The sequence below is a fragment of the Lutra lutra genome, chromosome 4 (genome assembly GCF_902655055.1).
Source record: "Lutra lutra chromosome 4, mLutLut1.2, whole genome shotgun sequence".
Lineage (NCBI taxonomy): Eukaryota > Metazoa > Chordata > Mammalia > Carnivora > Mustelidae > Lutra > Lutra lutra.
This window is the reverse complement of record NC_062281.1, coordinates 3358261-3385516: the sequence shown is the minus strand read 5'-3', so window position 1 is coordinate 3385516 and position 27256 is coordinate 3358261. Positions and strand designations below refer to the sequence as shown.

Here is a 27256-nt window from a genome sequence, read left to right as displayed (position 1 = left end):
GGTCGTGGGGAGGGTCAAACGCCCTCAGGGGAGTTAAAGAGAGCTGGTTACCCATCCAAAAGCTTCGGAGAAACTCAAGGCGCGAACTGTCCATCTAGCCGCTGCCACGCTGGTCCTGCCACTCTGCAGCCGAACTCTGCAGGTGGCATGAAGATGGACGCGATTCAAAAGTAGCAGCAAAGAGAAACTAAGTCAGCACAGAGGAGTGGTGGTCCCGCCGTCCACGGGGGCCTTGGTCCAAGCACTGATGAGCCGGGGCCACCTGGACTGCAAGGTCTTTAGCAGCAAGGAGCTACAGGAGCCACTCACTCGGAGACAGCTGTGGAAGTCTCCTGGGGAAAACAGACGTCCCCGAGTCCCAGCAGGCGACATGGGGACAGGCCTCCTGAGAGAAGAGAAAGCACTTGGCGGGCACTCATGGTACACATGACGCAAAGTCCATGCAGCCCGCCTAGAGGAAGGTCAAGGACACAGGGTGTGAGGACACCACACAAGAGGAATCTCACCCAATCCTGGACGCACCCTCAGACTTCATCAGGAATGAGGGTCCCCCACAGACTCTGCCTAACACACGATGTATGCCAGCCCCGTCCCGTCTGGGAAAGCCCGGGAGTCAGACCGACCGTTTCCCTGGTTGTGTAAAGGCAATCACACACCAACTTCGGTCCCTTGTTTGGAAGCTGACCGTTACTGAGTTTTCTCGTTATTAGAACTCACGTGTCTACACTGCACCCCCATGCAAGGAGACGCAGGCCGCGCTTCCAACCTGCAGCCTAGGAGACCGCCGCACGGAGGAGTCGAGGACCAGCCCCAGGCAGAGGGAGAGCAGGACACACTGATTTCGAAACTGAGAGGACACCTGGCTGATGCCAAGGGAGGGCAGGAGGGTTACAGTGGCTGAGCTGGGGCAGGTCCCCGCTGGGACAGCTGGAGGGACGGAGGGCTCTGGAGCAGACAGTGGCGGCCCCGCAGGCACAAAAGGATGGAGCTCCTGGTGACAGGAGCACCGCCCTCCACGCAGTCTGTTCTCAGCTAAGAGAGTGCCTCCCCCACGACCAGGCCCCCTCCCTGGGTGCCCCGCACACACAGCAGCGGGGGCGGCAGTATCAGGCCTCGGCCTCACCACACAGCAGGTTGGCTTCAGGGTCCCCCTGGGGCAACTGTGGCCTCTCCAGAAACTGCCTCCCCAGGCCCTGCATGACCGGTCACCGAGCCTGGCTTGGCGACAGCACCCGCCAGTTCTGCGGGGCTGGTGGGGCCTCGGCCAACACCGCACTGAGGCCCAACGTTCCTTTGCCCAATCTGGCCTCCTCCTTATCCCTTTGGTCAGACTAATCCCAGGAGCACGTCCTAATAAACTCCCGACGCATGCATCTCCAGGCAGAGAGCGCATCCCCCGGAACCCAACGGGCAGCACGCACTGGCCGGCCCAGCAGCGCAGGCAGAAAGGGAGGCGGGATGGGGAAGCGGCAAGTTCCACTGTGCACGAGCTCACTTTCTAGTGCCCGCGGGACAGGCGGAGGGAGACGTCCTGTAGGCACAAAATAAACACGCCTGGGGCCCGGCGGGGCATCTGGCCTGGAAACAAACAGATCACGCCTGAACCCAAACAGCAGACGCCGTCCCGTTACAGTAAGAGCGGGTGACGGGCAGGGGACCGCAGGGGACAGTGGCCCAGCACGCGGGCAGAATACCACACGATGGCCCCAGCGCAGACACAGGCCAGCTGCATTCCTGGTGGGGCCAGTAAGCAGCTGTTCCCATGGGGAGTGTAACTGGGGGGCGCGCCGGGGTCCTCATGGCTCTGGGTGTACTTCCCGCCTGGCTGCCGCTTACAGGAGGAGGCACTGGGTGAAAACTCGCTGGGCAACACGCTTACGAATTGTGCAGGTCTCTGTATAAGTGTTGTGCGGGGACGTTTCTACTGTGCACCACGTAGGCAAGGGGAAGGCGAGCCCACGCAGGAGGCCGACAGACAGAGAGAAGCAGCAACACGGGGAGGGGGCCCAGGGAGGAGAGGGGAGAAAGCATGGCACACAGCGGCATCAGGCCCCCGGACGACAGCAAGGGCAGCACGGGGAGCGGAGGACACGGCAGAGCACGGAGTCTCCTCACCAGCAGAGGACCAGAGAACACCAACCACCAGAACCCAAGGCCGGGTCTGTGTGGGCCAGCACGAGGGCTGCCCTCGTTCACCGAATCCACTCACCTTGATCCGACAGAAAGTCCAACATGGTCTGCAACAGGAAGGACAAGTGCCTGACAGAAAGAGCGGGATTCCCCATTCTTCGGGACGCGTAGACCAACTCGTGAAGCAGACGCATCTGGACGGCGGCCCAGCCTCGGTGCGTGCCTGTGAGGGAAGCCACAAAGCGTCCTCCAAGGGCTCCGCGAGGGCGAGCTGGCGCCAGAGCCAGAAGGCCTCCCTCGGAAACACGTTAACGTTGTGTGTAAAACTCCTGATTTAAAGACAAATGCTTCAACAACCAAACCCAAAGGGCAAGAGAAAACACTTCCTGTGTTTAACATTCCCCAGACAGAGCTCGTAAGTGATATGTTCTTTCATACCGTAAAAAGACACGTGCTGGGACGCCTGGGGGGCTCAGTTGGTTAAGCAGCTGCCTTAGGCTCAGGTCATGATCCCAGCGTCCTGGGATCGAGTCCCGCATCGGGCTCCTTGCTCATCAGGGAGCCTGCTTCTCCCTCTGCCTCTGCCTGCCATTCTGTCTGCCTGTGCTCGCTCTCTCTCCCTCTCTCTCTCTGACAAATAAATAAATAAAATCTTAAAAAAAAAAAAAAGACGTGCTATGGAATACTTTTTCTCTACAGCAAAGACAATTTAAAAATGACCACTTTGAGATCATTAGAGCAAGGTTATAACAAAAGATTATGTTTCCAACAGCGTGTATTTGAATAATAGATACACAATTTTTTTTCAATAAAATACTGGTATGTGATGGGACTTCATTAGCAACAAACAGGGACACTAGAAAAATGTGCTCTTTTAATTGAATGTATAAGGAAAGCTCATAAAAGCAGATAGCTAAATTAGAAAAAGGTTACCAGTGGACCTTTGCGGCTGCTCCCTCCAAAAGAAATTAACATGGTTGAAATGTAAGGTGGGGGGTCAGGTGCACAGCCAGCGAAAGGTACCTCTTTAAGACCACAGAATCTGGGGCACCTGGGAGGCCCAGTTGGTTAAGCATCTGCCTTCGGCTCAGGTCATGATCCCATGGTCCTGGGATCGAGCCCCACATCGGGTTCTCTGCTCAGAGGGGAGCCTGCTTCCCCCTCTCTCTCTGCCTGCCTCTCAGCCTACTTGTCATCTCTGTCAAATAAATAAATAAAATCTTTTTAAAAAATATGGCCAGTCAACATTTATCCTTTGTATTTTATTTGATCTCTCTTCCTAACCTTCTCTCAACCTCTTTCATAAAACAATGGCAAAACAGAAGGCTAAGTGAAAAGTACCAAATCACTTGAAGATGTGCTTGTTCTACTTTCCAAAAGAAACACTTTGTTCATCTGTTTTAAAAATTAAAACCAAGAAATTCCATTCAACAAGTGGCAACCCATACATGTGGCTACAGCTGCTCATTAGGGTTCAGTCCTACGTGACATGTGTCCCCTAGGACACCTGCCATACACCCCCCGGGGCCACGGGGAGAGTCAGGGGCTCTGCTCTCACAGGCACACAGGCTGATGTGGGAGGCCAGTGTTACATCATCGCCCCAAATGATTAGTTTTAAGCAGGCTCCACACCCAGCGCAGAGCCCAACATGGGGCTCGATCTCACGACCCGAGATCATGACCTGAGCCAAAGTCAAGAGCCGGATGCTCAACCCACTGAGCCACCCAGGTGCCCCAACCCCAGGTGATTTTTAAATGCACTTGCAGAGTATGGGAGTGCCCTAAGGAAGAACAGCAGGATTCAATGAAGGAGAAAAAATAAGGGGTGCTTGGGTGGCTCAGACTCTTGGTTTTGGCTCAGGTCATGATCTCAGGGTCATGGAATCGAGCCCCATATCGGGTTCCATGCTGGGTATGGGGCCTGCTTGGGATTCTCTCTCTTGCTCTCCCTCTGCCCCTTCCCCCACTCACACGCTCCCTCCCTCTTCCTCTCTCTCTCAAATAAATAAAATCTCTAAAAAAGAAAGGAAGGAAGGGAGGGATGGAGAGAGGGGAAGAATAAAGGGGGTCTGCATAGGCTGAGGGGCGACGGAGGACGGCTCTACAGAAGCGACATATAGCCAAGACCTGAAGGACAGCTGGCAGTGACACATGGAGGGGCGGGGAAGAGCGGCCGAGAAGCAGGCCTGGACTCTGGACTCTCAGGTGCGCCGGCTTTGCCTCCAGAGCCAGCTCAGAGTTACATTCACAGGACACTGAAAGAAGGACCTGGAGAGCAAGTGGGGCCTTGGCTCCAGTCTCCCTGAGGCCCAGTAAATGGAGATTCCATTTCCCGTGCAATGGAAACTTTCAAAACACCCTTTACCCTCTCTCCACAGAGCGACTGTGTGATTGCTCCAAAAACTCTGCCCTCTTCCCGAACACCACCTCCTCCCAGAAACCTCTGGAAGGCGGCCGAAGGGAGCTCATGCCCACCTCCACAGCACCAATGTCTCTTCCACCAACAACGCTGAGCCTTCTGAATGTAAATCCCACAGGTGTGTACGGCTTGTCCTACTCCTGCGCGTAACTCCAACTGCCAGCAGCAGGGACAGCAAAGGGACCAGCAAAAGGATGCCAGCCCCCAAGCAAAGCACCGCTCCTTTTTGGTGTGACTGTACCCTAAGTACCCAGGGGCAGGATGGGCTCCGTCATCCTCGAACCCCAGTGCTGACCACAGCATCTGCTGGGAGAGCTAGGGCTCAAACTGTGCGAGAGCAACCCCTCAGTCCTCGCCAGGAGGCCGTCGGTACCTTTGCTGAAGTGTCTGGGGTCCAGCGACAGGCTGTAGCCGGGAAGCGCCTCCAGGAGGAGCTCGTAGCAGGCCCTCCAGCCCGGCTCCGAGATGCTCGGGGCCACGCACTGCATAGCGGCCACGCGCTTGAAGAACGCAGACTTCCGATGGAAGCCGATCAGCTCGTAGAGCTCGGACAGGATGCTGTACCGCTGGATTTTCTCTTCCTCAGAAAGCTGAAGCACAGACAGGAAGATAAAAGTTCTTGAGAAAGGACACACATAAAAAAAAAAACAAAACTTTTTTCATCCAACAGAGACATGATGAGACACAGGAGAGCACAGGCCTGGACCGTGCACCGTGCGACTCTCCCAGGAAAAGCATGGAAGCCGCACAACACGCAACTCCCAAAGTCGCGTGTTCCTCCCTAGGAAGGCCTGTCTTCTCGGGAACAAAGGCCCTTGCTACATACCACGTGACATCTGCCTTAAGCTGCTTCATAAAAGAGAACGAACGGCGCTCACCTAGACGCTGGGGTTCGGGCAGGGACTTCCATCGAGGACAAAAGTGCTTGAAACAGAGACAGGACGGAGCCACGTGATCCGTCAACAATCACAGCACCTAACTTGGACTTGAGCCTTCATGCTCACAGTCTTCCCTTGTCCCTGACCTGACTGAGTTCCCTCCACAACCCGTGACATAGTGATAACGCTTCTGTGTCTTCAGGGCCGCCGACGTGACCACCCTACTCCATCATCGCAACAGGGCCACCAACTAACATCAGCCCGGCTCACAGACGAGGAAGCTCAGAGAGGAAGCAACGTCTATGCAAAACCACACAGCGCCGAGTTAGAGAACAGCCCAGAGCTGGGGGTGGGGGGTATCCCGCTGACCCCCTTACTGCACGCACCCCCACCGCGCCACAGCTCCCTGGTGAGGGGGTGCCGCCCAGCCCCCACTGGGCTCCCTCCCAGCTGCTGGCCCAGGCAGGGACGGCAGCCCAGAGACCTCTGTGGGCACAGGCCCGCAGCCTGGAAGCCCCGCCAGCCCGCGCTCAACGCCCCTTCTCCATGCCCACTGCCACGGCCTCTCATGGGCCCTCTCCCCCAAAAGGTGACTCTAAATGGCCTTCATACCCACTTTCTAGACCTTCTGTAATCCACATGCTGGCAGCCAGTGGGCTGGTGTCCCTGGAGCACAGCTCAGAGCCCGTCACAACGGGCAAACCCTACACCCAGTAGCCCAGAACCTTCCCTGGCCCAGCCATCTGCCCTTGCAACTCCAGGCCCGCTGCCCCATGAGCCAGCCGAATGGGACAACGCGGGCACGTGTTTCCTGTTCTGTCACCACCTGTTCATGGGGGCCTCCTCGCAGTGAAACCGACGCGGGCGGACGCTCCTCGAGACGGCGATGACGGGGTCAGCCAGGCAAGGGCATTCCAGGCAGAACCAGAAGACAAGCAGGCAGGCTCCCGTGTCTCCCCTCCGCCACACCCTGCTCTCCCCCGCTCCCTCCGCCGCTCCCCACCACCGCTCTTCCTGCTCGCTGTGAGCTGCCTCTCCCCTCCCTCTCTGTCCATTTGTCGTCCCTGTTCATGTTCAATCCCTGCCCCCACCCGGCCGTAGGACCACCAGACATTTCCTGAAGTGGGAGCATCATCTTTGTTATTTTTTTTTTAATTGAAGTGTAGTTGACACATAACACCAGTCTGTGTACAACATCGTGGTTTGACAACTCTAGACATTCTCAAATGCTCACCGTGGTAAGCACAGTTGCCCTCCACCACCTCACAGTGACACAGCATCGTGGATGACATCTCCTACACGGTCCTGGTCACCCCTGTGACGTACTCACTCTGTGACTGGAATTCTGCACCTCTCCATCCCCTTCACGTGTCTCGCGCACCCCGCGCCCGCAACCACTAACTTATTCTCCGAAGTTATGAATCTGTCTCTATCGTTACTGTTTGCTCATTTGCTTTGCTTCTGAGACTCCACGATGAGCGAGATCACACGGTATTTGTCTCTGACTTACCTCACTGAGCATTACACCCTCTCGGTCCACCCCCGTCGTTGCAAACGGCAAGATCTCATCCTTTTTGTGGCTGAGTAAGAGTCCAGTGTGTATGTGTCTGTGGACAGACACTAGGGCCTCTTCCATAAGGTGGCTTCGTAAATAATGTTGCAGTAAACACAGCGGTGCACATATCTTTTCAAATTAACGTCTTCGCTTTCTTCATTTAAATATCCAGAGGTAGAATTCCTGCGTCGTATGTTAGCTACAGTTTTCGTTTTTGGAGGAACCTCCCTGCTGTTTCCCACAGTGGCTGTACCAGTCTGCATTCCTGCCAGCCGTGCATGAGGTTCCTTTCTCTCCACGTCCTTGCCAACACTTCTCTTCTTGATAACAGCCATTCTGACAGGTGTGAGGGGCATCTCCTTGGGCGATGTGGGTGGGGCATCTCCTCGTGTTGGTGATTTGTATCTCCCTGATGACCGGTGATGCTGAGCACCCGTCCATGCATCTGCTGGCCGTCTGGACATCTCTGGAAAAATGTCTATCTAGGTCCTCTGCCCCTTTTTTAATAATATTGTTTGGGGTTTTTGGGTTTTAAGTTATATGAATTCTTTATATGTTTTGCATATTACCCCTTTGTTGGATATATCTTTAACAAATAGCTCCTCCCATTCACTGGGTTGCCTCTGTGTTTTCTTCATGGTTTCCTTTGCTGTGCAAAACCTTTTACTTCGGGGTAGTCACAACGGTTTATGTGTTTTTGCTTCCCTTGCCTGGGGAGACAGATCCAGAAAGGCGTTGCTAAGGCTGATGTCCAGGACATAACTACCCATGCTCTCATCTAGGAGTTTCACAGCTTCCTGTCTCACATCTGGGTCTTTAAACCATTTTTAATTTATTCATGTGTATGGTGTATGAGAATGTGGTTCCGTTTCATTCGTTTGCATGTAGCTAGCTGTCCACTTTCCCCATACCATTTATGGAAGATACTGTCTTTCCTCCATTGTATATTGTAGCCTCCTTTGTCACAGATTAATTGATCATGTAATTGTTGACCGTACAATGGGTTTATTTCTGGGCTCTCTATCCCATCCCATTGATTTATGTGTCAGTTTTCGTGCCAGTACCATACTGTTCTGATTCCTATAGCTTCATAGGATAGTCTGAATTCAGCGTTGTGATGCCTCCAGCTTAGTTCTTTTCTCTTGGGATGCCTTCGGCTATGCTTTAGTGGTTCCATACAAATTTTAGGATTTTTTTGTTCTACTTCTCAGAAAAGTACTATTAATATTTTGACAGGAATGGCTTTGAATCTGTTCATCATTCGGGCAGTACAGACATTTTAGCAATATTAATTCTTCCAACCCATGAGCATGGAATCTCTCTCTGTTCATTTGTGTCGTCTTTAGTTTCGTTCACCAGTGTCTTACAGTTTCCAGAGTACGGTCTTTCACTTCTCAGTTAAGTTTATTCCTAGGTATTTTATTCTTCTGATGCAACTGTAAATGGGATTGTTTTCTTCATCTTCCTTTCTGTTATTTCATTATTAATGCATAGATACACAAGAGATTGCTCTATATTGACTTTACATCCCACAACCTCACTGAATTTGGCTATTGGTTCTACTAGTCTCTGCGGGCAGCTTTATGGTCTTCTCTGTAGTGTCATGTCATCTGCAAACAGTGACAGCCTTACTTCTTCCTTACAAATGTGGATGCCTTTTATTTCTTTTTCCTGTGTGATTGCTGCGGCTAGCATTTCTAATGCTATGCTGAATGAAAGTGGTAAACAGTGGACATCTTTGTCTTGCTCCTGATCTTACTGGAAAAGCTTTCAGCTTTCCAATGACTATGATAATCATTGTGGATGTGTCACACATGGCCTTAATTGTGCTGGGGCATGTGCCCTCTATCTTCTAAAGTGGAAGCCTCACTTCACACTCACACCAGTAATGTTCGAGAATTCCTGTTGCTCCACATGCTCATCAACATTCGATATTATCAGTCTTTTCTATTTTAGCCATTCTGGGGTCTTTAATTTGCATTTACCCGATAACTAATGACATTAGACATTTTTTCATATGATTCTGGCCACCTCTGTATCTTCCATTATAAAGGATTTGTTCAAATTTTCTGGTCATTTCTTAAATTAGGTCATTTGTCTTATTACTGAGTCATAGGAGTCCTTGAAATATTCTTAACGTCATATTTTCCCAGTCTGCTGTCCATTTATTTTCCAAAAGAAGTCTTTTGGTAGGCAGAAATTGTGAAGGAGCTCAATTTATCAACTGTAAAGTAGCTCAATTTATTTTTCTTTTAAGTTAATGTTTTCTGTGCCCTTGCCTAAGGGACTTCTGTTTACTCCAAAGTCCCGAACATATTCTCCTATGTTTTCTTATAGAAGGTTTATTATTAGGTCTAGGATCTGTACATAGCAAATCTGAAAAGGACACAGTCTTTGCTCTTTTTGCATAGTGCCAGCTGCAGAGAGATTCCAGTGCCGTGAGACACTGTCATGAGCAGAGGGCTGAGGAGGTCTATACGGGAAAGGCAGGAGTACTTGATGCTTTTATCACATACTTGGAAACTCCCAAAACTTCAACTGTATGCTTTGGTTTTAAATATGGGAAAAGATACTGGGGAAGGCAAAAATATTAGTGGTCATAGCCAGTACCCTCAATAAGGTCACCATCTAAAATAAAGATCACAAGCCTTGGCCTCCAACCCATCAGAGTTCCCACTGATACTTTCGTGGACACTATTAAAGATGAAAGACTGGGATACTCTGATCAGTCATATACTCTTTCATTCTTCCGTCATTTGAACATAAGGAGAAACCAAACGATAAAAAACTACATTATAAGTAGAACTGCTAATGCTCCAACCCCCAGGCAAGATCCTTAAAGGAAAAATCTTGGGCACCACTGCTTCAGAGCCCCAGGAGAACATTTAACTGAAAAGCTCCTCATTGACCATGGGCCCTGTGAGCCTCAGGACAGAGCCCCGTTGGGTCAGCATAGACATCCACAGCACAGGAATTTGGGAATACAAAAGAGTCCCAGGCAAAATTTTAGGCCAAGATCTTCACAAAATCTTGAAATGAAATCGAATCCCCAAACTCATTTCCGATCCGCTGCCCTTCTAGGGAGTATTAATCAACACATCTTTGTTCTAATGTTTCAACAGGCTGTACAGCCATGAAGGCGGAGCCCACGAGGGCCCAGACAACTACATGAAGCTCCTGTGGAAAGTAACTCACAGACTACGCAAGACAGGTAGCTTTACTCATAATCTAGACTCTGAGGAACTCAAATGTTAACTCACTATTCCTTTTCCAACTGGAAAGTTAAGTTCAAATGTACTTTTTTCCTTTAGAAACAAAGCAGTAATATTATCAGGAAACTCAGACTAGAGAGTCTCCTGGCTTTCTGGAAGGACGGTATAGACACAGCAATCAGAAAGACCCAAGTGCCAGTCCCAGACCTGCACATTATTAGCTTTGGCACTTTCCTTATTTACGGGGATAATAAAATCTAATCATGATTGTTGAAAAGCCTAAACGAAATAATATGTCCGGTTAGCATAGCTTAAAGCCCCCGATGAGTATTCAACAAATGGGAAATACCACTGTTAATTAATGGCTTTGATGTCACCAGTGTTAACCCAAAACTAGCCAGCCAGAGATGCTCCCAAAAATGCCTCCCTGGCCTTTAGGCTTCTCAAACACGGGCACTGGCAGTGACCTGAAGAGCATGGCCATGGCAGTCACCGTGGATGGCCTGGTGACGGCAATTGGCAATTACCGCGAAATAGCAGGGCAGAGAACTGCGGAGACTGTGCATTCCCAAGTGTGCTCAACACATTCTGTTTTTACCCACAGGTATTTCTAGCCATAATTATATAGTGAGAAAATATATATTCAAAATTACATAAATTTCCATATACGTGTGTCTGAACAGTTTGAAAAGGAAAGAACGTAATTCTCTTCCCTACTTCCCAAAGCAGGGCTACCAGGTTTGTACCAAGGACCTTTCTCTAAAAAGCATCTACTAACGTAGCTGTATCCACTTTGGGTTTTAATCATTCAGAAGGAGAGGATTAAAAACAAAACAAGAAGTTACATAAGACCTGGTCCCTCAATGGCTGACAAGGTCACGGAGAGAGACAAGCCAACAAGGAGTCACTCTGCTGAGTTCCCAGCGCCCGAGAAGATGGACGGTGGGATGGATGATGGAGGGGCAGTTGTGCCCGCAGGCTCAGTCGGGTACCCAGGGGCTCCTAGAGCCAGTGTACACACCATGCGCTCGACACCCTGACAATCACTCACGAGAGACGGAACTTGACCAACAATCAGCACCCTGGTCAGCACACCACCTGCCGGCGTCAGAGCACAGTTGAAGCCGGACCTCCTGGCCCCGTCGGGTTCCTTCTTCGATGACCACGAGACCAACGCCTCTGGCCTCACAAAGTCCTGCCTGCTTTTACCATCTTCGGGTTTAGTAAGTAAGCAAGCTTGGGTGTACTGTGAAGGCTGCACAACCTTGACTACATCTTTCTTAGCAAGAAGAGCCCCAAGTTTTTTGAGTATATTCTCCATAAAATCTATTCCCTCCAATGACAACCCATGGAGCCTGCAACTGAGAGTCAACGCAGTCAGACCACGCCTACTGAAGGGGGAGTTGGGGGGTGACCCATGGAGACGCCGGACTCCAGGAAACAATCAGGGTTTTGGGGGTGGGGGGAACAGGGCAGCTGGGTGATGGGTATTAAGGAGGGTATTTGATGGGGCGCCGGGGTGGCTCAGAGGGTTAAAGCCTCTGCCTTCGGCTCGGGTCATGATCCCAGAGTCCTGGGATCGAGCCCCTCATCAGGCTCTCTGCACAGCGGGGAGCCTGCCTCCCCCCTCTCTGTGCCTGCCTCTCTGCCTACTTGTGATCTCCGTCTCAAATAAATAAATAAAATCTTAAAAAAAAAAAAAAAGGAGTTTCAACGACAGAAAAGATAATCCCGTTCACTTTATGTCTTCACTTTCAGGGATCGGTACTGCAGGGTCCTCAGGGTCCTCAGGGTCCTCAGGGATCAAGCATTTTACGAAAATGCTCAGCTCGGGGACACACCTCCTTGGTGAGCACCACAGCTGTACAATCCTGCTCACCTGTGACACTCGACTGAGATGCTCCGAAGGCACGTCACCCGCCACCTGCACACAGCCGACCCGTGGCCACCCTCGTCCAGGATCAGTGGCCAAGCCCCATCAGGTCCGCCTCCCTGAGAGCTGCTCGGGAGCACAGGCACTGAGCCGGGTACCCTGCTGCCCGCCGCAGAGCTGTCCTCGCACTAGAACTTCACCGCAATCCTGGGAAGTCAGGGCATGAGCGATCCAGCTGGAGAAATCTCCTTACATGACCGTGCGAGCCCCACAGCAACTCAGTGGCACAGCTAGGACGACGGCCCACTGACGCCAAACTGCAGAGCCGCCGCCTCTGCGCTGTCCCATCACCACCCGCCCAGCCTTCCGCAGGCTGCCAGAACACTGGTTCTTTACTGCCCTGGACGCCCAGTACCAGTGACCGCCCTTAGGAAAAAGCCTGAGAGAGACCGCGTGCGGCCTGCCACCTCCCGACCCCATGGGCCTCAGCCTCTGCGCAGCCACGTTCCCTCCCTCTATGGGACTCCCTGCTCACCATCCCCCTGGACGGGAAGCTGAATTCTGTACAGCCCTGGGCTCCCAGGCAGGGCTGCCGTGTCCCGTAACTCTCAAGCAAATGGGACCCCACCGCCACACCCCTGCCATTCGGAGCCCACACCGACTCTCGGAAACGGCTTCCAGAGGACGAGCCTCAGTCTTGCTCTGTAAGACGTGCCTTCACTGAAGCTCCGCCAGTGCTCGTGGCTCTGTTTCAACAGACGACTGGGGCAGTGCTCGCTGAGCTCCCTGGAGCGGGGCGTGCCGCACAGGCTAGACCACACCGGTGGCTCCGGTCACAAGCGCAGCGACACCAGCATGAGGGACAGCGCCTCATTCTCCCCAGTGCTGCTCCATCTCTACAGCCCCGGTTACGTAACAGACACAAGGGCTGAGTAGCCAAGCTCCCTAAACATGAGCCTCTGCCCAAGAGTCACCCGAATTAGGCTTCGAGCACGGCGCTCCCGAGAAGTATGTTGTGAAGCAGACAGCCCAGCTGCTCTGCACACCTGACTTAGAGCGTCTGACAGACTACACCCAAAGGGACGGCTTTAACGAAATTAAGATGAATCCATCCTGAATAAGCTCCCAGTATCACCCCTCTGTGCCCTACCCAGGGTCTAATTTCTCCCTCTCACGGAGTGTCCGGGTAGCACAACCTGAATCTGGGTTTCTCGTTAACCAAATGGGGAGAGAGAGAGAGAGAGACTGCCGCGAACAGATTCACCTAACGACTCTGGGTCTGGCACCCACTGTGACTCCCACTAGGAATACACACGTCAGTGCTACACGGTCCTGCCCTCGAGAAGCTCGGCCTTTTCATTTACAACAGCATTAAAAAGAATGTGATAATGGGATACATTTAACAAAAATGTATGAGACTTGTACGCTGAAAGCAGTAAGAGATCGCTGAAAGAAACTGTGAAGGGAAGACGCCTCAGGTTCCTGGGATGGAAGACAGTATTGAGACATCAGAACTCCCCGAAGTGACCTACAAATTCGTCCCAATCCCGATCAAAATCCCAGCTGGCTTCCTTGGAGGAACTGACATGTGGATCCCAAAATTCACAGAGAAGCTCAAGGGACCCGGAATAGGTAACACAATCTTGAAAAAGAAGAGCAACGTTTGAGGACTCACACTTCCCGACTTCACAGCTTACCATGAAGCTGCCGTAAGCAAGTCAGTACGGTCCTTGCATGAGAACGGATATAAATCAATGGAACAGAATTAAAAACCAAACCTTATGCATACAGTCAGTTACTTTGCCACAGGGATGCCAAGACTAATCGGTGGGAGGAGAGTGTGCACAGTGAGCAGTGCTGGGACAGCGGGGTCTCTGCCTTCGACCGAGGAACTTGAACCCATCTGCACACGATGAAAATCAACTCAAAATGGATCAAAGACCTAAAGGTACAAACTAATTCTAGAAACTTCCTACAAGGAAACAGTAAAACTTTCTGACATTGGCTTCTGCTATGTTTTCCATGACGCAATAGTAAAACCATGAGTGATCAAAGAAACAATGGATAAACGGACTTCATTAAAATTAAAAACCTCTGTGCTGCAAAGGACATCATCAAGAAAGGGAGACGACCGCCCAGCAGAAAGGGAGAACATTTTTGCAAAGCGTGTATCTGATAAGAGACTAGTATCCAGGATATATAAAAAACTTTTACAACAGAACAATAAAAAGAAAACAAAACCCGATTTAAAAATTGGCAAAGAATTTACATGCGTGGCCAATAAGCACGTCATCATCAGCCATCAGGGATGAAGACTGATACCGGCATGAGGCAGTTCACACCCAGCAGGATGGTCATGATGAAAGCATGGACAGCAGAAGGCATCCAAGGGGATGGGAAGATGTGGGGACGCGCACACGCTGCTGTCCATGTGACAGTGCGGCTGCTCGGGAGAAGAGTCTGCTGATTCCGCAGAAGGTCAGACACGGAGCCACGGGATGACCCAGCAAGTCCCCCCCTAGGTGTGCACACCCAACAGAACTGGAAACGTGTGTCCTCACAAACACGTACATGTCGGTGTTCACAGCAGCTTTATTCAGAAACACCCAAAGGTAAAAACGACCCAGCTGCCGTCAACTGACGATGGAACAGCAAATGTGGCCTAGACACGTCCAGTGGGACCCGCTCTCCCACAAGCGTGCTTGGCCGGCGACTACGGAGACGCGGCCCCGGCTCTGGCCTCCAGCTGTGTTACCAAACCGTGCGACTGAAGACACGTCACTTTAACATCCAGTCCCAGTTTTCAGGAGCTCCTGGGGTAAGCAGCTTAGAATTCCCAAAGGCAGTAAGCGTCTGTGATTCTGTTTATGTATTTAGTTACGTTCTGCCCCATTCCAAAAAACCATCTAAATCAACTTTTTAAACCCAACTGAGCAACAGTAACAACAGGAAGACGAAAACAAGGATGGGGAGAAACTGGGGATGGAACAGGTGCGGCGCGGGGCGGGCGTCGGGAAACGCGAACGGCGGAGGAGGCGCGCTTCCGTCAGGGTGACCGTCCCTCCGACAGCTGAGGCAGGACGACCAGACCACGAGCTCCGGGGGCCCCGGGGCCCCCGAGATGCAGAGATGCCCCCGCAGCAGCGTCGGCCCGCACGTCCCCACGCGGCGAGTCCTGAACAGCCCCCCCACCCCGGAGCGCCTGCGCCAACCGCACGCATGGGGCTGCGTGGGGCGCCTGCTCTCAGCGTCCCCTCCCCTCGCTGTACCAGGTCCAACGCCAGGGCTGGGCCAGACCCCGCAGCGGGGGGGGCAGCTCCTCACCAGAAGCCCAGCTGGTGGCACAGCAGCCCCGTCGGTCCCGCTGCCCCTGCCCCGCCTGCTGGCTTCTCTACAGCCCTGACTTCCCGCCTGGAGATTTCCGTCTGTCCCTGCATACAAGCACGCCCTACCTTGCTCGACCAGACATTTCTCCGTCCCCTCTCTCCCTTCCCTTCTCAGTAAGGAACCCGACTTCCCCCTCCCCACACAACCACTTCTTTCTTTGCCAGGACCGTGACCTCCCCACAGCCGCCCTGACAGCCGGGACTGACACGTCTCGGCCTCACCTACGCTGTATCTTTACACGTGTCCCCTCTACTGTAAAGGGCCTTTCCTGGGTCTCCCCATCGCTCCGGTTTGGAGCGGCACTTGACACACAGTCCGAGGTCACAGTTACCGTGCGCGTATCTACCGGCTTTTGCTGGGCTTCCCTAGCAACCGCTTCATCAAGGAACTGCGTCAAGAAGTCTGGAGACCACTCGGAACCGCACAGAGCAGCCCGCACACAGTCTGAATGGCTCTGAAGAGAAAATGAACCAGAGACAACGAGGTCACAGCTTCTAGTCGAGAGAATCATGAGCGACAATGTTCTTAGACGGCCCGACTCGCTCGTGAACCTTGGGGCTGCGGCAGCGCCGGGGCTGGGAAGCACGTGCTCGGCCTGCGCTCTCGAGGGCTGCGCAGGGGCAGGATTCGCCGAGCCTTTCAGAGTTTCTTACTACCACTTGCCCTAATTGTCACCTACCATTTCCTGCAAAAGTCGTTTTTCTGTAAAAGATTACGATACTTCAAAAATCAACTCAAAATGAATAAAAGACTTAAATGTGAGGCAGGAAACCATCAACATCCTAGAGGAGAACACGGGCGGCGACCTCTGTGACCTCGGCCGCAGCAACTTCTTGCCAGACGCATCGCCAGAGGCAAGGAAACAAAAGCAAAAATGAACTATTGGGACTTCATCAAGATAAAAGTGCTCTGCACAGCAAAGGAAACAGTCAACACCACTAAAAGGGAACCTTCGGAATGGGAAAGATCTTTGCAAATGTCTTATCGGATAAAGAGCTAGTATCCAAAATCTATGGAGAACTTATCAAACTCCGTAGCCAAAAAACAAAAAGTCCAGTTAAGAAATGGGCAGAGAACATGAAGAGACATTTCTGCAAAGAAGACATCCAGATGGCCAACAGACACGTGAGAAAGTGCCCCCCATCCCTCGGCATCGGGAAACACAAGTCAAAACCACAGTGAGATCCCACCTCACACCAGTCAGAATGGCTGAAGTTAACCAGTCAGGAAATGCCACTTGCTGGCGAGGATGCGGAGAAAGGGGAGCCTCCTGCACTGCTGGCGGGAACGCAAGCTGGTGCAGCCACTCTGGAAAACAGCACGGAGGGTCCTCAACAAGGTAAACAGAGCTACCCTACGGCCCAGCCATCGCATTATCAGGTCTTCATCCAAAGGATACAAACACAGTGATCCAAACGGGCACCTGCACCGCAGTGTCCACAGCAGCCCGACTGCGGAAAGAGCCCAGACGTCCGTCGAGCAGTGAACGCATACAGAAGGTGCGGTGTGCGCCTACAATGCAGCATCACGCAGCCGTCAGAAAGAATGCAATCCTGCCATTTGCAGTGAGGTGGACGGAGCTAGAGAGTATCATGCTGAGTGAAGGAAGCCAGTCAGAGGAAGACAAACGCCGCAGGGTTTCACTCACATGTGCGGTTTGAGAAAGAAAACAGATGAGCATAAGGGAAGGGAGAAAATAAAGAGCGAAGCAAATCCTAAGAAACTCTTAAAGACAGGGCGCCAGGGGGGCTCAGTCAGAGAAGCGTCTGCCTCTGGCTCAGGTCATGGTCCCGGGGTCCTGGGCTCGAGCCCGCATCAGGCTCCCTGCTCCTTGGGGAGCCTGCTTCTCCCTCTGCTGCTGCTCCCCTACTTGTGCGCTCACTCCCTCTCTCTCTCTCTGTCAAATAAATAAATAAAACCTTACAAAAGAAACTCTTAAATACGGAGAACAAACTGAGGGCTGATGGAGGGATGGGCTAGACAGGGGACGGCACTGAGGCGAGCACTTGCTGTGACCTGGAGTGACAAGCCAGTGATAAATCACAACATTCGACTCCAGCAACCAATACTGCACTGTATGTTAACGAACAAAATTTAAATTAAAACTCAAAAACAATTTCTTAATAAAAAAATAAAAAACGAGGGGGCACCTGGGTGGCTCAGTCGGTTAGCACCTGCCTTTAGCTCAGGTCATGATCGAACCCCACATCGGGCCCTCCGCTCAGCAGGGAGTCGCTGCTCCTTCTCACTCTCCCTCTGTGCTCACTCTCTCACTATCTCTCTCTTAAATACATAAATACAAACATTTAAAAAATAATAAAAAATGAAAGACGTGCATCCCGGCCCCCGGGAGTGTTAGGGCCTCGGGTCCTCACAGGCCCTCCCCTGCCCCAAGCACACGCCTGCCGTCCCATGGCTTCGGGCCTTCTCGGTGCCCCCGCCCCCCACCTGACAGTGACCCGGGCAGAGCTGCCACAGGGCAGACACCACGACAGTCCCCGACAAGCGCAGCTCATCTAAACCAATCCTCCCGGCGGCCGGGGGCTCGCTATTCTACCAGTTCTCACACTGAGACGTAGCGAGAGGGGCGCAGTGATTGTGCTGCTGGTCCCGCAGCCACTAAGGGGCAGGGCAGGCTGTGGGCCCAAGCCGGGCTGGCCACCCTCCAGGCCTGCAGGGCCCCGCAGCATTAACGCCCACAAGGACCCCCCCCCCCCACCCATCGAGCCCCTGGTCTCCGCGCTCACGAGGTCTGGCCCCAGCCTGCCTACGAAGTGGCTTTGCCTCAGGAACAAACCGCCCAGGGCCCCGAGTGACCTCCAGGCCACACTCTGAGTTTGTGCGGGGCTGTTTCCCTCACACTGAATGGCCCAAACGCTGCATGATTTTCCTCTTTGTGGTTTATTTGCCTGTACTGGGTTCACCAGCTCTCCTCTGTTTTTGTCTCTCCCTTCAATGTCTTACCCGCGCAGCAGCACCCCTTCCTGTCTGAGCTGGGGACTCCCTGTGACAAGGGACCTGATGGGCAGTGAGGTGCTTCCTGGGGAGGGAAGGAGGCACAGAGCAGCCACATCACCTGCCCAAGGGAGTGACGCCACAGCCCCTGTGCTAAAGCATCATGCTAAAATATTGACTGTAGCATAGATACCGTTATAACATGTGTGAGAAGGACACACACCAACCCAAAGACATTCATTAGCTCCAATTTTGTTTCTCTTTATTTTATTCCTATTTTGAAAACTAAGAATCTCTAGTCAATATGGCAAAATATTCATGTGTCAAATCTGGATGGAGAGGCCCGAGTGTCTCACTCATGTTTTTTATGTGTCCACAATACGAAATGACTCTAATCTCTCTCTCTCCCAATCACGACCCTCCCTCTCGCCTGAGCCCCAGGCCCACATATCCAACAGGCTTTTCCCTATAGCCACAACTGAACCCATCACCTTTCCCCCCAAAGCATCCTCTGTAGCTTTCCCTCTTAGAGCACAGCACCAGCAAAATCAAGCCAGAGCCTGGGCGGTGGTCCCGCTGACCCTCCCCACAGTCCTCCACTGTTCCCTCTGTATGACCCACACGTGTGCATGGTCCGCTCCCTCTCCCTGCTCAGCAATCCCCAGGTGGAGCGTCCGTACTGCCCCCCTGACCTCCTTAATCAAGACAAATGTGATCAGATTGTCCCGTGCCTGGAAGTCCTTTCCTCTAAAACCTACCATGCTTAGTGTTCGCTGCAAACCCTTGCCCTGGCCAACAAGCCCTCCAGCCCTGACTCGGCCCTCTCTCAAGCTCCCTTCCAGCTTGTCTCCACAAGTTCCGGTTCCGCCCAGGGAACTCGCTCTCTCTGATTTCAGACCCACTCCTGCTGAGCCATCTTCCTGGAATGCTCGGGTCCCACATCCTCCTCTCCTGGCTATCTCCTACCCAACCTTCCCATCCCAGCTTGAACCTCACTGCCTCAGACAGCCCCGGACCCGACACCCTCCCCCACCACCAAACTAGCTTCATTTGCCATTTGCCACGTGTTCCCTATCCCCTTTTTCTCACGCACTCCAGCACCAAAGGTCTATCTTGGCTACGAAACCGTCAGCTCGTGGAAAGCAGCTGCACCCCTCCTTCCCAGCCCCAGAGCAGCCTGTGCCCAGCAAACAGCTGTGCTGTTACAGTCACCTATCCCGCTCCCTGCCACGGGTCCGTAAGCAAGCTGCTGGACGTTGGAGACTTGGTTCCCCTGTCCGTAAAAACCCAAGTGATGTTAGCCAACATCTCAAATCTTTCTCGACCAGCAGCTTCATGATTTTGCATTAGCAACCTATAGCTAAGAGCTCTAACGATTCCGCTGTAACAAAATCCTATCCGGACGCAGACTCAGAAGCATCTGTTGACTGCCCGCTGTGTGACATCAGCGACCCGCACAGGGTGACAGATGGCAGTCACATCCCAAGTGACAAGACTGAGGCAAGAGGCCCAGAGCTGCTTCAAGGTCACAAAGCTGGCAAGTGGTTTCTCCGATCAAGAAAAAATTTTAAGGGGAAAAAATGTGGGATTTTGAAAAGGAAAGGCTCATCATGTGACGAAGGAGACGAAGGAGCTGTGTTAGTAGGACAGCGGGTGCTGGCTGCGGAGCTGCCACCAGCCACACCGAACCCCGGCGCCGCCGTCGGGTGGGCTCGTGACAACAGGCTCCGGAGAGCCGCACGAAGGCTTCCGCGAGCAGGACGCACACCCACCTGCCGGAGGTTAATGTAGACGGCGTTCTGCAGAAACTCGGAGGCTTCCATGCTCCTCTTCTGAATGGCGAGGACGCGCACAGCCTTGACACACGCCTCTAACTCAACCACTCCAGCATTCTTGTACTGTAGGGCACAAAGGAGGAGACTCGTCAAACAGAAGAGACAATAAAGATTCTCTGTCGTGTCATGACACGACACGGACTCCAGGACCCCGCAGGGCACTTCCCCAAGCTTGGGGACCGAGAGCAACCCCCTACCGTGGGAAGAGGGGGATGGAGGTTCTGTCAGAGAAAGTCCATCTGTTATGGGGTCAGAGGAGGTTGGCGGACTGAACCTACAAATGCACAACAGCGGGTATTTTCATCAAATTTCACAATGCTGTTGGTGGGTACTTGTCTCCATTTCCACTTACATCTCCTCCTTGCAACCCTCTCACACCTGCTGAAGTTGTGAACGTATCTGACTTTGTGGCAAACACCCTGCACCCCTGTGTGCCTGCACATAGTGCTCCAAGCCTCTGTGATCTTCTCTCCGAGTTACTTGGCCCTGTTTCTCAGCTCCGAGAGACAGAGGAGACAGAAAAGGCACCCAGCCCTTCATTCGCTACTCGACGGTGACCCTGGCTAAGTGCTCTCAGGCCTCACCTCCAGGGCTCTTGGCTCTGCTCAAGGTAGCTCCCACCCGGGAGGGCTGCAGGAGGGCTGTGTGCGTGTGGCTGGGACCCCGGACCAAGGTCCAGAGTGCCCCCTGTCCCCCCTCCAGCCCCCACCCCCCGCCCGATGCTACCCTGCAAAACTGTATGCTGGCCGTTCTGCCTGTTTTCTTTTCCACTCCAAACCTGTTTTGTCTTTTGTCCCAAGTACCCTGAGCTGGAGTGATCTTCCATTGAGGAATCTGAAAAACTTGCAGTTGAAGAAAAGGTTTACAGAGGGGAGTCCCGTAGACGAGCACCCACGGGTGAGGACGTCCCCCACCAATATTGTCAGTGGGCATCACACACTGGGAGTCACCCCATCCCACCAACCGCTGTGTGCCCAGCAGCCCAGAGGCCTGGCAGCCCCACCTGCCCGTTTACCAATTACGAAGAAGCAAAGGTAGAATCGCTCGTGCTTCTTACTCAAGATATTTCTATAAAGTAGACAAAGAAATCACTGTGCTGGGAAGGGCAGGCCTCTATGCTCCCCTCTTTTCAAATATGTGAAATGTCCATAATTTGTGATATATTACAATTACCCGACACAGTCATAAAAAGAAACTGTACTTCCCCAACTACCAACTCTGAAGTCAAAAATCTACCCGTTTTTTTTGTTTGTTTGTTTTTTATGATTTTATCTGCTTACTTGACAGAGAGACAGAGCAAGAAAGAGAACAGAAAGAGGGAACACAAGCAGGGGGACTAGGAGAGGGAAAGCAGACCCGATGCCAGGGAGCCCGACGCAGGACTCGATCCCAGAACCCTGGGGTCATGACCTGAGCGGAAGGCAGACACTTAACAACTGAGCCACCCTGGAGCCCCAGAAATCTACCAAGTTTTATAGACCATTTAACAACAACAACAAACATAAGGACTTTATTTCACTGAAATTAAATAACTTATTTTCCTTCAAAACCCTTAAAACTTCCATTTAGGTGAAAATAAAAGTCAACTCCATGTTTTCACATATTTTATGCGACATTTATATATTTTTAATTATACTACACAGAGATTTAAACTGCAATCATAAAAAAGTTGTTCATCCATTAGTAGAAAGGTATCCACAATCAGCGGGGATTAGGAAAAGAAAAGACAATTCCTAAGGACCTATATACCTAGTCTTCCACCATTTTCCTGGAACATAAGCTCTAGGACGCAGGAACCAAACCACATTTCACTACTGGGTCCTTAGTGACCAGCTACTAGCAAAGGCCCCGCATAGAACTACACAAGCACTTGGAACTAAAAAAATAAAATTAAAAAAAAAAAAAAGAATTATACAAGCAATACTTTAAGAATAAATGAGGGAGGGGCGCCTGGGTGGCTCAGTGGGTTAAGCTGCTGCCTTCGGCTCAGGTCATGATCTCAGGGTCCTGGGATCGAGCTCCGTGTTGGGCTCTCTGCTCAGCGGGGAGCCTGCTTCCTCCTCTCTCTCTGCCTGCCTCTCTGCCTGCTTATGATCTCTCTGTCAAATAAACAAATAAAAAAAAAATCTTTAAAAAAAAATTAAAAAAAAAGAATAAATGAGGGAATTAGCTCATTCAATTCTAAAACAAAAATCCTAAAACAAATTCTACCATTATTTTAGGGCCCAAAATGAGACCTAAAAAAAGTAAAGTTTCGGGTGCCTGGGTGGCTCAGCGGGTTAAGCCCGCTTCAGCTCAGGTCATGATTCCAGGGTCCTGGGATCGAGCTCCGTGTTGGGCTCTCTGCTCAGCAGGGAGCCTGCTTCCCTCTCACTCTCTCTCCCTGCCTCTTCGCCTACTTGTGATCTCTATCAAATAAATAAGTAAAATCTTTTAAAAAAAAAAAAAAGTAAAGTTTCTTGCCCAAGATTACAAAGCTAGTAACTGGTGAAGGCAGGATTTGAACTCAGGTATGATGCCAAAACTAAGGCGGAAATATCACTCCATTAGGAATAAAGTGACCTTCACTAGAGAGGCCACACGAACGCAGCTAAAGGCAGGTGAACACTGAGAACTCTCTCCAGACACGAACTCTCGCAAGGAGGGTCCTCTGCCTCCCAGCCCAGCTATCTTTCCATCTGCGCACAAGAAGACACAGGACCTGGCTTCTGGTTCCAATAACGCCACTGTGTGACTCGGACAGTCACTTAACCTCCCTGGGCTTTAGTATCTCTGCTACGGGAAGGTAGGGGCATTCCTGCACCTTCCAACACCTGTATCTAAGCAGAAGGTCTATGTCTCTAGTCATCTGTTCCGATATGAAAGAATCTCCTCGGCCACAAATCAGAATCTAATAAAAAATTATTCATGAAGCCACCAAGAGTCTGCTGAAGAGATTTTGCAATCCCTCGCAGGGAATGAAAACCAAAGGTGCTGCTTCTCCCCAGTAAGTGGGAGGTAGCCCGATGAGTGTGTGTGTGTGTGTGCGCGCGTGCGTGCGAGGGTGTGTTACAAATCAAATACACTCAGATCCGGGAAGTGCACCAACATCCCTGGACCACTCTCACTTCATGGTGGTGGAGGACATAGAAGAGAAAAGAACAGGAGCAAAGAGGTAATGACGCAAACGAGGAAAAGTACAGCCAGACAGACAGGCAAGACATGCATCTGCCCCGTACATGAGGAGAGGAACCGGTTTCTTCTAGACGTCTTGCTGGACACGTACTCAACCAGGGCAGGAGACGGTGACCAAGTAGAACGAGCCCGCCACTGCAGTAGGCATTGACACACACAGATCATTGACCCTGATTAAAAACTCCACGCAGCAGGCCTTCATGTCAGCATTCGAGAGAAAAGAAACCTGGGCTGATCTCCCGCAGCTGGACTGAACTCTGACAGCCTGAGACATGGGAGGGGAGACTCAAACCCAGCTCTGCCCGACTCCAGAGTCTGCTCTTTCCACTCTTGGAACTGGAAACATCATCTCCCACAGCCACCTGACTCCCCGGCCGCGCCCCTGGCAGACAAGTCTCGCATCCTACTGACACGGAGCTGCAGGTAGCCACTAACTCTTAGTGAGCCCTGGCTGGCGAGCCGGGGTCCACCTGCCGTGCCCACCGGGCTTCGCCCCAGAGGCAGGAGAGCCTGGTCCCTGTGCACATCCGGAGCCTCCTTCCCTGACCTTACCCAGGTTCCTTCTGCCTCTCTAGCCCAAAGACAGTCACTAAACTGCTAGAATTAGTTCTACAAGCACATGACCTCTCCATTTGTCCACCCACTGACAAAACTTAGCTATGATCACTTGGATAATGTTGGAAACAATTGAAAAGAGAAAAGAAAGGATTCTGGAAAAAGTGCTTATTACTTATAATTTTTAACTAGCCAGTTACAAAATGAATATTAAAACATCAATCTGGGCGCTCGCTTCGGCAGCACATATAATAAAACATCAGTCTGGGGCCCCTGGGTGGCTCAGTCCCTAAGCATCTGCCTTCGGCTCAAGTCATGATTCCAGGGTCCTGGGATCAAGCCCCACATCGGGCTCCCTGCTCAGTGGGAAGCCTGCTTCTCCCTCTCCCACTCTCCCCCTGCTTCTGTTCCCTCTCTCGCTGTGTCTCTCTCTGTCAAATAAATAAATAAAAACTTTAAAAAGAAAAAAAATCAATCTGCCTTCCTACATATCAGCTCATAGCAGTTCAAAAATATAATGGGAAAAATCTCATCCACAAAATTAACAGAAACACGTACAATAACTAGGAATAAACTTAAAAACAACGCTCACGTTCTCAGTGAAGACAACTGCAACTGTACTGCGGAACTTAAAATAAGACGTGTAAATGCAGAGATGTTAACACAGTCTACAGAGAAAAGCAGTTTTGTGAAGATATGTTCTCCTAAAAATAATTCAAAATTTATTGCAAACCCCATGAAAATTCCAATGTGGTTTTTCTTTTACCTTCTTTCTTTTTTTTGTAACTTGAACAAAATATTTCATAATTCTTTATGAATAATAAAGTCAAAATACTAGCCAAGAAAATCTGGAATCAGAGGAAGGAATTTTAAAGAAGACACATTATCATATATTAAATAAATTACAGGAAATAAAATATCATGATGCTAGACTAAGGAAAGAAAATTGTAGAAAGGAATGAAAAAAAAGTCAGGATTAGACTCTAATATATGGGTAAGCGGGATTTCAAATCAAAGAGAAAAGTTATGAATTCAGTAAGTCGTGGTAGAATAATCAGATAGTACCTGGAAAAAAAATAAGTGATATTGCTGTGTCATTATGTACACAAAATAAGTTATAGGTAAGGAGGTAAATAACTTAAAACGCTAACAAGAGGGGCGCCTGGGTGGCTCAGTCGATGAAGCACCCGACTCTTGCTTTCAGCTCAAGTCATGATCTCAGGGTCAAGGAAAAAAGCCCAGAATCAGGCTCCACGCTCAGCACAGAGTCTGCTTGGGATTCTCTCCCTCCTGCTCTGTCCCTGACCCTGCTCAAGGGTGCCTGGGCACATGGCCTCTCTCTCTCTCTCTCACTAATTCTTTTTAAAAATATTAATAAAAAAATAATTGCAGGGGCACCTGGGTGGGTCGGTCGTTAAGTGTCTGCCTTTGGCTCAGGTCATGAACCCAGGGTCCTGGGATCCAGCCCCACATCAGGGTCCTTGCTCAGTGGGGAGTCTGCTTCCCCCTCTCCCCTTGTGTTCTCCCCCTCTCTATCAAATAAAATCTTTTCTTAAATAAATAAATAAAATTCTAACAACAGCTAATATGATACTTTCCAGTACTTCACTCTGACTATCCTCACTATATCCCTTTGAGAGAGGTACTATCATCATCCCTATTTTAGAGTTTTAAAAAAACTAAGGAAAGGAATTTTATTCTATTGTCAGGCATTTCTAAGCATAATACTGAAGGTAAAACCCATAAGGAAAAGACTTACCATATTAAAAACATGTTTTGACCACAAACAAAAAGAAAACCTCATGAACAAAATTAAAGGCAAGCAACATTAGGAAACAGATTTGTAACAGACATTGATGAAAGGTAAGAAGCTAATATCCATAATATACAAAGAGCTATAACAAATCAACAAGAAAAACACCCCCCTTAAATGTATGTAGAGGACACATATGGGTAATTCATATAAGAAATGTAAATGGTAACAAGTCAAAAATGCTCAGTATCTCACTGATAATTAAATGTAAACAATGAAAAGTTACTTTTGCCCATCATAGTGGCAAACACCCTAAAAGGTGACAAATATCCTAATAGCTAGTGTTTGTGAGAGAGCAGATTGTTAACCTTCTTGAAGGACAATATGGCAGTGTATAAGTAAGCCCCCAAAATACCACGCATTATCTGACTCAAGTCCACTTCTAGGGACTATGTCCTTAAAAAAAAACTGTTTTCCTTCCCACGATGGCAAACAGTGCTCCGTTCCTGCGTATTAGGTCGTTTCAGTTTTCCTAATATGCAGGAATGGAGAACTGGTTAAATAAATAATTCTACTCCTTTTCATTCCCTGTTGAAGAAGGAATTTGAGGAGTAACCTGAAAGCGAATTATGATCAATGTAGAACATCATGTCCAGTGATTCCCAGAAATCTTAACTAAGGAAGGATCATACAGGCACACGAGAATAAGGGCACCTGGGGGACTCAGTCCGTTGAGCGTCCAGTCTGGGTTTCAGCTCAGGTCATGATCTCAGGGTCGTGAGATGGAGCTGACTTGAGGATTCTCTTTCCCCCTCTGCGCTTCTCCCCACTGTCTCTCTCTCTTTCTCTTCCTCCCCCTCTGCTCCTGTGCCTTTGTGCTCACTCTCTTTATTGGACAGGGCTCAAATAAAGAAAATCTTAAAAAACAAAAAACAAAAAAGCGCACAAGCATGCATGTCCAAAGACGCTCACTGAAGCCAGTTTTCCCAGAAGGGGGATGCGAGAAAGCCCGCACAGCCCCCAGGATGGGGAGGAAGCAAAGCGCAGCAAAGCTGTGGGCTCTGCAGGAACAGGCAGGCCACGGGGCTCGAGGTGCTGCCTGCTCCCCGCGCGGGGCTCTCAGCAGTCTTGCATGCGCACGAGTAGAGGACCTCCTCCACCTGGGAGGGGACCATCCACCCTATCTGCAGAGGGCAGCGGCCTGCAGCACGAGGACATTGCTGTGTACCTCTCAGGGAATGGGGAGCGGCGGCAGGACACGCATGGGATGGCCTCATCTCCCTAAAGAAGAGCCACCCACCTGCACACGTGCGTCACGGGCCTGCCGCCCGCGAGACATCTACCGGACCCTGCACACTCGCCAGTCCGAGAGGTGAGGGCCGGGGAGGAGGCCGCTCCCACCAGCTGCTGCTGCCTCACCCCTGCACAGCTGCAGCTATAGTTCTCCGGATGGCAGAAAGTGTATGTGAAATTTAAATTTTTTTTACATCCGGTAACAGGAATGGTGCATCCAGAAGACGGCACACTGGG

General features: G+C 50.9%; 1 protein-coding gene across 12 annotated transcripts in view; it reads right to left on the bottom strand.

Annotated features, from left to right (window-relative positions):
- TRAPPC9 (trafficking protein particle complex subunit 9) overlaps positions 1-27256 on the bottom strand; it is a 532249-nt gene that overhangs the window by 460376 nt on the left and 44617 nt on the right. For all 12 annotated transcript variants that reach the window (XM_047725278.1, XM_047725277.1, XM_047725280.1 and 9 more), the window contains 3 exons: positions 20182-20307; positions 4923-5139; positions 2210-2353 (listed from right to left, as the gene is read on the bottom strand). In XM_047725278.1, coding sequence (XP_047581234.1) covers positions 2210-2353; positions 4923-5139; positions 20182-20307 — 487 coding nt within the window. The remainder of the gene's footprint in view (positions 1-2209; positions 2354-4922; positions 5140-20181; positions 20308-27256) is intronic.